We start from the raw sequence: 12,741 nt of genomic DNA, 5'->3' as shown, positions 1-12,741 counted from the left end.
TAGAATCTAGCATACAACTTAACAATCACGATTCAGAAGCTCAAGACGTAGCCCGAAAAGAACAGCACCAACTGTCAACTGAAATCCTATCTATAAAAGCAACGAACGGGACTCTAAATTGTATTACTATAATATGAATAGTTGAAGTGAATATAATATTTAATTTTATCATATATCTTATACAACACTAAACATTTTTTTTTACTTTTTATAGTACTCTTTAATCGTGGTTTCACTGTTGATTTTCACATGTAAGTAGTCTAATTCAGAATAGAAATGGGAACACGCGGCGAAACGAACCTGAAATCGATTCAAACATATCCGCCAATGTTTCTGTTGGTTTCGGTGTATTGGTCGATAAAGAAGACGCTACAGCCATTCGTTTATCATCATTATTCGCGCTGTACACAATGGCAATAATGCTGAGAGTCGTCTGCACACATAATAACCGAACAAGCGTGCCACCGAATTCTCCACGGCCTGTATAGTAAAAAACAATAAAACGCGAAATTGCGAGTTAGGAGGTTGCGCGTACATAGTGCTGCATATATAATACTTGTTTAGTCACAGTTTGCGAGCAGCGTCTGTGTAGTGCGTGCAAAATGGCAACATCAACCGATGAATTGAGTATGTATACATTATTTTGAAGTTGATTACACCTCGTTCATGAGGCTGTGCACAACGACCGTTATATTTTTATAGTGAAAAGCAAATAATTTTGAAAAGTCCGAGCTGGTGAATGACTGGCGAATGTGCCTGGCTCGTATAGCGTTCGCTTTTAACGCCGCATCGGGGATATATCTTCGGTTGTCGCGTTGCATGTTATACTTCCAGTTTGTGCTGTGCAGAGTACCTTCGATTCGATTCTCATAATATATCAACTCACATTCATGAATGCAATGTTACAATGCAACAGTAGGTAAACTTGAAGATTGGCGTGCAACATTTGTTTACCAATAACCAAAACAAAAATACCCGACTCATGATGTATCATTGAGGCTGTTGATTGCTGGCGCTGCTGAGCCGTGCGCGCTTCATATGCAAGCGCAGCCCATCAGTTACTTGTTTAATTGGCGCTGAAGTTTGGAGGCTTTACTCTCAAACTTGCAATGAAGTCGATCGCGAATTACAACGAAACAGACGATCGACATTGCTCCGGCTAATTGTCGAGCAAGATCGGTAATCGATGTATTGTGCTGCTGCGATGGTCATCGGCCTGCGGGCTTGATCCTATCAGAGTAGCGCACGCGTTCTTCCGCTCAGCTTCTGCACTTACATGCTAGTGCACTGCCAAAGTTTGCAACACGTGGTTTTCCTCACTGTTCTGCTGAGCTCTCTGCAATCTATCTTAGTTTTTATACCTACTGCTTTGCGTGCTCTTTGCACTTTCATTCGCGTTTGCCATTGCATTTGTGTGTGTCTCTCTGGTGCATTCAAGCACGAAAGGGCTTAAAAGACTGTATGCACTTATACGTCGTCGCGTACATGTACTTTACGAGCTCGAGCTATTCGTCATATTCGTTATAATAAAACTCCATGCACATCGAGTGTTGTATATACCTTGTATTCGCACATATACTACATACTACATAGCACCGAAAGAGAGAGAGACAGAGACAGAGAGACACTGTACATTGTAAGGCTGTACTGCTTGCTCTCTGCTAACACCCATCCGTATCATATAGGTGCTGCAGACGAGTCAACGTGTGTCTGCCATCGAACTGCAAGATTGATATGTGGTGAATTTGTTATTGTTTTTTTTTTTTTGACTCGCACGATCGAACAGACTGCAGTGACCGAAATAATGGCAATGGCTGAACAGCCGATGGATGCAAAAAGTTTGTGCTTATTTCCTTATTCTGTTAATTTATAGAACATTTTTTTTTATGTCTAGAAGCATTTTTTAATTTAACATATCTATATATGTATGAAAAATAACTGACATTCCACAAACCAGGTAGCCTAAAGTAGTATGCGATTGCAAATTGTGTGTAATATTCGCAATAAATTACGTGGCTAATAGCCATTGTAAGCTTCGCCCAACTTTTATACAACTCAGCTTTCTTTCATCAATTGTTCCTGCTAACGGAGCAGTTGCATTTCGTTGCAGATCAGTCATTTATATACATACACACCCACAGTTAAAGAGTTCGCATTTCCGAGTCTTTTCGTCATCTTTTGCTGACTTCGCGTGCGCTAAACTACGGCAACGACATATAACAGCTGATGTTGATGCTAATCATCCCTATAATGACTCGTACTTTTCGAATCGAAACCGGCTGCGTCTATTGTGTTGCTGGCTACACCTATAGTTTTTTAACTATAATTGCAATATGGCTTTCCTCGACTATATTTATAATCAATGAATGTTCTGCTCTTTCGTCATGTCGCCGAACTTGGTTTTACTATGGCGGAATTTATTTCTCATACGTTTTACAAATTTTCTGACATGATTAGCTAATCACTCTTCATCTTAAGCACAATAAATCATTGATTATCTAATAGAGAAAATATAAGGTACCACCTTTAGGAATTATGATATCAATCAACTTTTTAATGATTTGATGATTAATGATATTAAAAAACTCAAGAGATACATCTTAGCGTTCAAAACTTATATAATTAAAAAAATATTTTTATGAATAATCTAAGTTATTATAATATAAAGTACCTTAACTTTTTAGAAAAAATTTACAAGTTTTTCTGTTTATGTCAATTCATTTTTACAATTTTTTACAATTTACAGTCCTATTAGAGCGAGTCTTCCTTCGTTTAGGATCAGTTGACTCAGATGAACAGCTGCAGGCAGCAATATGTAAATTTTTACCTCCTGTTCTTCTGAAACTCTCCAGTACTCAAGAAGGAGTTAGAAAGAAAGTTATGGAACTTTTAATTCATATAAACAGGAGAATTAAAAGTAGACCTCAAGTTCAACTTCCTGTAGAAGCTTTGTTGTTACAATATCAAGATCCATCAGCAAGTTCATTTGTGATAGTAAGTTTTTTTTTTTAATTTACTTCAATTTAATAAATTTTATCAATTAATATTTTTAACTTTAACAATGGCTTTAGAATTTTACCATCATCTATATAAAACTTGGCTTTCCAAGGCTAGAAGTTAGCAAGCAAGCTGAACTAATCCCTAGTGTCTTAAATGCCATTCAAGGAAAGCCTTTATCACATCAAGATAGGTGAGTAAAAACATCTATTTTGAATAATTTAAAAAATCATATTATCATTTTTAACTCTTGATATAATTTTTAGTTTACTGTTAATAGTAATGCCAGCATTAGCTCATGTGATTATACCATTAGATCCTGAAAAAAGAGCTGCTCTCTTTGGACTTCAAGACGAACCACAAGTAGCTAAACAACTTCTTAATTTCATGCTAGATATGTTGTTATTGCCTTACGGGTAGGTAAAAAAATTTAATAAAATTTGTATGTTTTTCAAACTTAATTTATCATATGTTTCATGTATATGTTTTTTGGGCAGAGCAATTAGTCAAAATGAAAATCAACAACCAGGACAACCTATTGATTGGTCTCAATATAAAGTGCCACCTGGAATGAGTGAATATGCATTTAAACGTGTAATTGGTGAAACCCCTCCGACACCAGATCAATTAGAGCAAACAAAATTAGGAATTGTAAAATTTCTTGCTGGAGGATTTTTTCAAGATTCTGACATCCTCATCCATTTAATTGTAGCAGCAGCTGATACAAGATTCAGTGTTGCCAATTTAGCAGATTTAGAATTGAAAAAAATTGTCAAGTATGTAAATTTTGAAAGAAAATTTATATTTTCTCTATTAATTGAAATTTATTATCTTTTAATTTTACGTCAAAACCATTTTATTTTGTTGCACAGTTTATTAGATTGGTCATCAATGCAATTAGCAGCACCTCTTTACACCTTATTTTTGGGTACTGAAGGGTATACAACAATGCAAAGAGATGCAAAACCAGAAACAATAAGAAGCCCAGCTAATATTCGCATAAGACTAAAACTTTTATATTATTTATGTAGAGTAACTAAAGCTGGATTTATCATTCCTCCTTGTATTCAGGTATTTTCTTTTTCCACAAAACTGATCCTCAATAATGGGATATTTCATTACAAAATTAAAACTATAAAATCAATTTTAGGTCATATTTGAATCATTATATGGAATAAATCATTCTAATTCAAAACTTAAATCACTGGCTCTTCAGTTTACTTTAAACTTGGTTCAATCGTATGTAGAACTTTTTATATTTTCATACAAATTAAATAAAACTTTTTATAAATTTTTCAATTATTCTTAGATGTAGTCTTGCACCAATCATTCGAGTAGCAAAAGTAATATTAAATGGAATGACAAAACTCATAAGTGATAACGAGTCTGAAGCTGCTCATAGACTCATGGCTTATACAATAGTTGGACAGCTTGGACAAAGAATTCCAGCCCTGGTCAACAAAGATTTGACTCTATTACAGAATTTTTTTGAAACTCTTTCTAATGTACATAATGGAAGCTTGGATAAATAATTAATATGAATATTTAATAATTTACTTTCTTTGTACTTACAGACTGATGGTGACTTACGTCGAACCATTAGAGATGCATTGATAAGTATGACATCTGCTTTTATTCTTAATAAAGATGATGATACTGGAATGTCTATGATGACGGCTTTATTGGCAAATCACATTGAATCTCAAGAAGTGCATGTTAGGTGTGTAATTACATTTAATTATGCAACGAAAAAAAATTGTAAAATTAATTGCGCAATCAATTATGTCGTAGATTTGTTGCTGTTCACTATTGTGCAAATGTCTTTCCGTCAGATCACGCTCCTTCGAAATATTTATTGTTGCTGGCATCTGGTGATTCCAAATTAGAAGTACAATCCGAAGCGTTAAAATCATTGTATGGGTCATCGTACAAAAATGAACGGTATAAATTTTTTTCCAAAGATGTTCCTTTGCCAGACTTTGCAAAGCTCATTACCGAGATTAATTCTAAAGCACAACTTAGAGTTAATGGTCATAACAAGGTGACAATTGGAAATAAAGTACTTCCTTTCAACGTTGCTGTTTTTTCAGAGGTAAATTTTTCTTAAATACGTTTGGAAAATTTTCATTTATTCATAAAAAAAAAATTCATAGAAAACTTATTATTAATATAGATGATCACGTACCTTCGATTGTGCTTAGCTAAAAGTGCTGATATTAAAATACAAAATGATTCTGTTGATCACCCTAGTGAACATACTCCATTAATAGGTACTTATTTAGAAAGTTTGTTCAAAGAAAATCTTGACAGTTTACATCATTACATGGATCTTATAATATTATTTGGACAAGTAACTGGAGGTAAATATGATCGTTACCAAACGAAGTTTTGTTCAAAATTATATTACAAATTCATATTATTTTGAGTATAGATGAAGTGGCTTTGAGTGCTCTACTTGAAGTAGTTGGTACCATTCCAAACTGTGTTATTGAGCATTACTCAAATGAACGAACTTGGATTTACACTTTATTGTCTTCTACCAAAGAACATGTCAGAGATCTTGCCGCAAAAGTGTATGCAGTTTATATGTCTCATAGTCCCGATAATGTGTTTGAAACTCAAATCAATAAAATGCTCAAAACTACTAAAGATAAATTACTTGAAAATCAACATGGAGCCATTCTTGCTTTGTCTTACTCATTAGAGAGGAAATTAATATTACGCAGAAATGAAGACAAAAATGCATTGATCACATGGAATGTCTATATCGATGTGATAAAATCCGTTTGTACGAAATCATTAGAACTATTTTTTTTCATTTTTTCAAATTATTTGTCAACAAATCCTTATCATTGTTATTATTAGGTGATTTTCTGAACGTCAACAACCCAATGTTACTATCTGCGGCAATCAATGGAATTGGAATTATTGGTAAAACATATTCACTACCTTTACCAGCTGAAGCCGAAAAAGGTCATAGCAAGAAAAGCATAATGGATAAATTATTTTCCATATTTTCTAATGGAAAGTCTAGTGCAAAGGTACGATTTGAGTTGAAATTTAAATTTGTGAAGAATTTGAAATGAAAATCTTTTTTTTTAAGGTGAAAGAAAAAGTCGTTCTAGCATTAGGATACCTATGTGTAGGAGAGGAGTTCCCACATACAAAAACAATCGTCGAGAAATTTATTGATAGTGCAACCGAGGCAAGATATATAGTTTTTAACTTGTTGAATTCATGTATCCATTACAAACTGTGTCTCAATAATGATTTCTATCTGCAGACAAAAGATATTAACATACACTTATCTATTGGTGAAACGTTGGTATGTTGCGTTCAAGGGCCAGCTTCGCCAGAAAATCGAGATGCGTGGAAAACTCTACCTTCAGATCATAAGGTCCCCTACACCGAAGAAAGTGATAATTTGCTCACGTTTGTGGTTGATAAATTATTATCATTGGCTAATAAGACTCATCCCAACTCTAGACAGGTTTGTTACTTTCATGAATCATGTATTGAAGAGAATTTTAATTGAGTACTATAATAAAGTATGTATATTTCGACACTGCAGGCTGTATGTACATGGCTATTAACACTTTTGAAACATAATTCAAAACGTGAATGCATGTTCAACAAATTATCATCTATTCAATATGCATTTATGGACTTCTTGTCTGAAAATAGTGGTAATTACATTTTTTTACGAAAATAAAATAGAGTAAAATACTTAATAGTGATTACACGAAATTCTTGTATTTGCCTAGAAATTGTACAAGATATTGCTGCTAAAGGATTATACTTAGTGTACTCCAGCTGTTCAGAAAATGATAAGGCAAAACTTGTCAATGCTATAACAAATCAACTGCTGCATGGTAGAAGAGAAGTTCAAAAAGTTACGGATGACACTAAATTGTTTGAGGAAGGTGAATTAGGAAAATCTCCAACAGGGTAAAAAAAAATATTCTTGACTTATCTGTTATTTTTGCAAGCAAAATTCAAATAATGAAAATAATTTTAGTGGAAACATGACTACATACAAGGAAATTTGTTCTTTGGCTACTGATTTGGGAAAACCTGAACTGACTTATCGTTTTCTACACTTGGCTAATCATAATGCTCTATGGACTTCTAAAAAAGGTGCAGCTCTTGGTTTTTCACAAATTGCTTCATTAGTTAACGATGATCTTTCTCAACAATTGCCCAAAATTGTCCCAAAATTGTATCGTTATCAGTTTGATCCAAACATTAAAACCCAGCAGAGTTTTGCTAGTATCTGGCGTACTCTAGTACCTTCGACTGCAAAAGCTGTAAGTTGCATAGTGTATTTTTGACAAAATGTATTATTTTTCGATTATTAGAGACTTCATGTTATTTTTTCAACAGCTTGAGCAACATCACAAAGAAATATTAGAAGATATAACGCAAAATTTGACGAATAATCAATTTCGCGTTCGAATAAGTTGTTGTTTGGCATTAGCAGATATATTAAAGTCTTCAGTTGCTACTCTCAACTATGCTGAAAGTGCACCTGAATTATGGAACCAATTGTTCAGAGTTATGGATGATATTCATGAAGGTACCAGGCTCGAAGCAACTAACACTGCTAAAATTTTAAGTCGTGTAAGTGTTTTAAATCAGTACTATCAGACTACTATGTATTATATTTGAAAATTATTTACTTGGGCTTTTAAAGGTTTGTATTCGTCAATGCGACGCTTCTCAGGGTAAGACAGGTGAAGAGGTTCTCCAGGCCATTCTTCCCGTTCTTCTAGAGAACGGAATAACTAGCAACGTAAATACGATTCGCATCATATCTTTGACAACAGTTTCGCAGTTGGTTTCTGCAGCTGGTAACCTTTTGAAACCATCGTTGCCGAGTCTCATACCAGCTCTATTAAGCGCCATTGGCGAGGTTGAAGATGAAAAACTTCTACATTTGCGCAATGTAGCAGCTAACTCATCAGAAATACAAGATCTCATAGATAATGCGACTCTTCAAACAACGAAAACTCACTTTTCTACTGATACCATGACTAAATGTATACAATACATCGATTCATTAATTCTTAAAGATCTTATGCCTAAAGTGATTGAACTTTTCAAAACGAGTTTGAAGCTTGGAACGAAGCTTGCTTGTTCCAATTTTCTTATCAAACTCAGTAGTTTTATGAAAATGGAGCTGCAGCCATACGTTGGTAAGATATTAGCTGTGTTGATCAATGGTTTAACTGATAGAAATGCAGGAGTGAGAAAAAACAATGCCACGACCATTGGTCACATTGTTGGCTGTGCTAAAGATTCTAGTCTTGAGAAGCTATTTAATATGTTGAATACTTGGTATTCAGAAAAAGAAGGTATTATTTTCGAAAAAATGACCACTTGTATAACTAGTTATAGTAATTATTACATGAAAAAATGTTATATTTTAGATGATGCAACTCGCTTGGCGATTGGTCAAACGCTTCATTCAATCAACAATCACAATCAGGAGATTATTAAAAAGTATTCTAACATTATTGTGCCTTTGGCATTTTTCGCAATGCACGCTGAGAAAGTGGTTGGTGAAAATGAAAAGACTATTGAGCTGTGGGAGGAACTGTGGTCAGAAATAACTCCGGGCACGGAATCAGGTATCAGACAAAATCTTGCAGCTATTACCACTACATTAAATCAAGCATTAGAGTCAAATTCGTGGACGACTAAGGCTCAAGCTGCCAATGCCGTTTCAACAGCTGCCACAAAATTAGGAGCAAGTATTGACGAAGAGGCTAGAAATTCATTACTAAAAATTTTAGTTAATGGCTTGCAAGGCAGAATTTGGACTGGTAAAGAGAGGTTGTTAAATGCTCTTTCTACATTGGCATGTAACAGCAAGTAAGAATCGAGAAACAATTAATCTACTTTGATATTTTTATTTATTTCTATATTAATACTAATCATTTTAGAGAAGCTTTGAAGAAAGATGAAACACTCAAACATACAATCATAGAAACTTTGTATAAAGAGAGTAAAAAGGAAAATATTGAGTACCGACGTCATGCTTTTAAGGCCTTAACCGAAGTTTTGCATGAGCTGGATGAAGATAAATTTAAAGAAGTTTACGAAATAGCCCAAGAAGTTTTACCGAAAGTATGTGTTTTTTAATTACCATTAATAACGAAAGATCATTAAAAATATTTTAAATGTAAATTCTCACAGCTAACAAGAAAAGGTGAAGACGATGACGACGATTCTGCTGAAGACAATAAAAGAAAACGCGAAGAAAAAATTAAATTACAGGAAGTGATTTACGAAGGACTTGGTAAAGCATGGCCTACTAATAAAGAAACTCAAGGTAAATACTAATGCTAACAATAATAGTTACGTGCTAATATGAATAAATGTTTCCATGAAAAAATTTTCCGTTTCAACAGACCAATACTGTGTTCGATTTGTTACACATTGTTTTGATTCACTTCCCACCAGTACAAGACCAGTACAAGTTTCGATTTTGACAGCACTAAATCGTTTTGTGGATAAATCAGTTTTGATAAAAACTGACTTCAATATACTCTCAGATAAGGAAAAAGAAGATTTAGATGTTGTTGGAACCACGCTTTTAAAATGTTTAAGATATGCCATAGGTATGTATATTAATATTCTTGATCATGCTACTTCATACTTACTCCTCTTATGTTCATAACATAATTTTATATATTTTAGGTATTGCAAAATACACGAGAATCAGAAAAGAAGCTTTAAATATTGTAATATCACTTTCGAAAAAGTACAATAATACACAAAATAATCGGCAATTGAATTTCATGATGGCTTTAATGAAAGATATGCTAGTTGAATTGTCAAAAGATAATCAACCTGAAATTCGGTCGAGAGTTGTCGATATTAAGGAATTGCTAAAATTATAATTTAATAACCCTTCAATTTACGATCAAATATCCAATGGCAGAGATGATTATTATTTTCTGTAATCATTTCAGTTACTTTACTTTACTGGTGTCATTTTGAATTATTTTACAAATTTTTCATTATTACAAAATTATTTATGTATATTTGCATGCATTACATCGTATTTTCCATCAGTTTTCATATTGTTATATTGAAGTTTAACAAACTCTCGTAAATACATCTATGATAGCCATTACCTTCGAACACAAAAACATGATATTTATAAAATGGCATATTTATGTTGCTTGTTTGGGGATTTCATAATTGAAATGAGTTATTTGTATTTAAATTTAAGGAAATATAAACTTTTCGATTTGAACAAACTCTAGCTTTTTATTTATTCAGAGAAAAATGTATTTTTCAGACGAATATTAAACAGTGAACGTATATGAAATTGTTGGACGTTAAATAAAGTAAATTTTTCTTTATACCATTTAGTGCATTTCACCGATCAGGTAAGTTGCGAAGGCTCGCTGAAGAGGCGAGTGTATTCATTCAACGCACTTACAATGTTTTTTCACTTGATTCTATTGTTATTTTACTCAATTTCGTCCTTCATCAATATGCGTAGCATAAACCACCGACATTTCTATAAACTGTTATTTATTATTATTACGATCCGTGAGGCTGTGTCTGACGTTCTCCGCCCGGCCGAGCTACCAATGATCCAGTCCAGGCCTTCACCAAATCCAGCTTATTCCGGCCGTTAAAAGGGCAAATTTTGGGATAGAATTAAAACCTATCTTTAGATTAGGAGTTATGGAAAATCGATGTATAGGGGAACTCTTTAGACTTTGATAACTAGTTTGAATGATTTTTAGACATAACATTTGCATAGAAAAATTGCACACACCCTTTTTTTCGATAATCGAGCGCATCATACATTTTATAAATAAGAATAAATTGACACTTTAAGTAGTTTGTAATGTTAAAATTCTTATATACTCAGTAACGAAAATAACCGTCGACACCGACATCAGATCAGCTCTTCCTCGCTTGTCAACTAAAGTTTTTAACTGAGGAGTAGGCGTCTGCGAACTTTCACTTTTTACAAATAGGATATGAAAAAATTTAAAAATTTAGGAGATAAGAAATCAAACATGTATATCCTCATGTTAACATTTAAGTAAAAATAGGCGATTGCTTTGAGTAAAAATTATTTATTTGTGAAAAGTTAACATTGTTACTCAAAGAAAGATTTAGTTTGTATTATTGCAAATTTTTTTTAACTAAACTTTTTTGATTATTTCATTTATAATATTATTTATAATTTACCTTATGAAAAATGTCAATAATTTTCTTCAATTTTATAACTCTAAATTATGAAATAAACATTGGGTTTCTTTTTTCATTTTTATTTGAAAGAAGTGCAAATGCTGGGACAGTGATGGTCAATTTTAGAAGACGGTGTATCACATATACAATGGCAATGCCAAAAATTCTATGAAAAAAGATTAACAATGATTAGTAAGTTAAGAAAAATAATTATCATGAATCTATTCTACCGATTCTCTTTTTTAATAACCAAGTTAAAACGTTAATTAAAATTGCAGAATTCATAAATTCAATATAAGTATTTAGTGATAAGCTAGTTCAAAGTAATAAGTTATAAATCCAATTTAATTTTAATTTCAACTGTAATTTTAATTTAACATTCAAATTTTGTGTACTTATTTCTTGTATATACTACATTTAAAGCGATACCAATAAGAACTTTCCCAAACGTAGATATTTAAACGATGACTATGTTGTATTCTCGTATGTTCGTCACTTGCTTTCAAACCGGTTTCATATAGTAAATTTTCACAATAAATTTATATTATTTTTATTAAACATCAACAGAAATCGAGTGGTTTGTCGAATTCGTCGACAAAACCCTTGTGTAAAACCGTGGAAGTGTAGTGTAATTTGAATGTTCATTTGATAATTCATAACATAGCTGACGGATGTGCTATAAGACATTGCATAAAAAAATAACTATCGATGGAATAACTTGAAATTTCCACTACACATACAGTGGAAATCAAATAATTCGAAGTCATGTAATTCGAATTATCGCATTTCATAATTTGAAACTATCGTCTGGTCCGATTATTTCGAATTATGTGATTTATCAACTTGAAATTTTTTTTATATCAGCAAATTTTATTATTCACGGTTTGTCTATAAGATTTAAGAAGTAACTGTGTTCGAGTAGGTTGATCTAGTAAACAGAAATCAGCTTTTCTAAAATAATGCAAAAACTTTATATTCTCATTTGAAAAAATGTTAAAAGTCTAATAAAAAATATTAATGCTTCTAAAATGCTTTTTTTTTCATTTGAATATTGCATTAGTGTTACAAAATTATATAGCTGACACATTCGAAATGCCTCAGAATTCGAAGTTAACAGCGGTCACCAGAAGTTTGAATTTTGTTAATGCGTATATTATTACTGCTATTTTCTGTGAGTAAAAAAAATTTTATAATCCTCATCAATATTGTTTTTGATAAAATCAATCAAACTTTACTTTACTACAACGCGCAAAGCACAGGCTGATGTAATAAAATGGCTGGTTTTGTAATCGCAGTAATAATTTGGCATTACAGATTATAATAAAAAATGAATAAAATATGTATCAAGCTGAACGGTTAATTTTGAGCAATTTTCTGTACTCATAATGAAATGGTAGACTAGACTACATGCCTAGGGTGAAAAAAACTGGAGGCTTCAGAAAACGTGCCATGATTGACATCCACGTGATGACTTCTGATTAACATTTTATCGCAATAAAAGGTGTTTAGTCACTAAAAATTACG

General features: G+C 32.6%; 1 protein-coding gene across 2 annotated transcripts; it reads left to right on the top strand.

Annotated features, from left to right (window-relative positions):
- Positions 1–448: 448 nt before the first annotated feature.
- On the top strand, positions 449–10,265 carry LOC106659381 (proteasome-associated protein ECM29 homolog). Of its 2 annotated transcripts, none has more exons than XM_014381926.2 (25): positions 449–627; positions 2,747–2,994; positions 3,072–3,190; positions 3,264–3,413; positions 3,495–3,773; positions 3,870–4,068; positions 4,148–4,236; positions 4,307–4,502; positions 4,572–4,717; positions 4,789–5,089; positions 5,171–5,357; positions 5,429–5,785; positions 5,863–6,038; positions 6,101–6,202; positions 6,281–6,487; positions 6,569–6,683; positions 6,762–6,945; positions 7,016–7,304; positions 7,381–7,617; positions 7,691–8,351; positions 8,427–8,871; positions 8,943–9,126; positions 9,196–9,331; positions 9,411–9,620; positions 9,700–10,265. In XM_014381926.2, the coding sequence occupies exons 1-25, from the start codon at positions 603–605 to the stop codon at positions 9,900–9,902; spliced, it is 5,445 nt and encodes a 1,814-aa protein (XP_014237412.1). In that variant the 5' UTR covers positions 449–602; the 3' UTR covers positions 9,903–10,265. The 2 variants fall into 2 exon arrangements, with proteins under 2 accessions (XP_014237412.1, XP_014237411.1); XM_014381925.2 differs by lacking the exon at positions 449–627 and adding an exon at positions 1,329–1,838.
- The last annotated feature ends 2,476 nt before the right edge of the window (positions 10,266–12,741 follow it).

The sequence above is a fragment of the Trichogramma pretiosum genome, unplaced genomic scaffold (assembly GCF_000599845.2).
Source record: "Trichogramma pretiosum strain Unisexual culture from Peru unplaced genomic scaffold, Tpre_2.0 scaffold16, whole genome shotgun sequence".
Classification (NCBI taxonomy): domain Eukaryota; kingdom Metazoa; phylum Arthropoda; class Insecta; order Hymenoptera; family Trichogrammatidae; genus Trichogramma; species Trichogramma pretiosum.
This window is presented reverse-complemented; position numbering and strand designations above follow the sequence as displayed.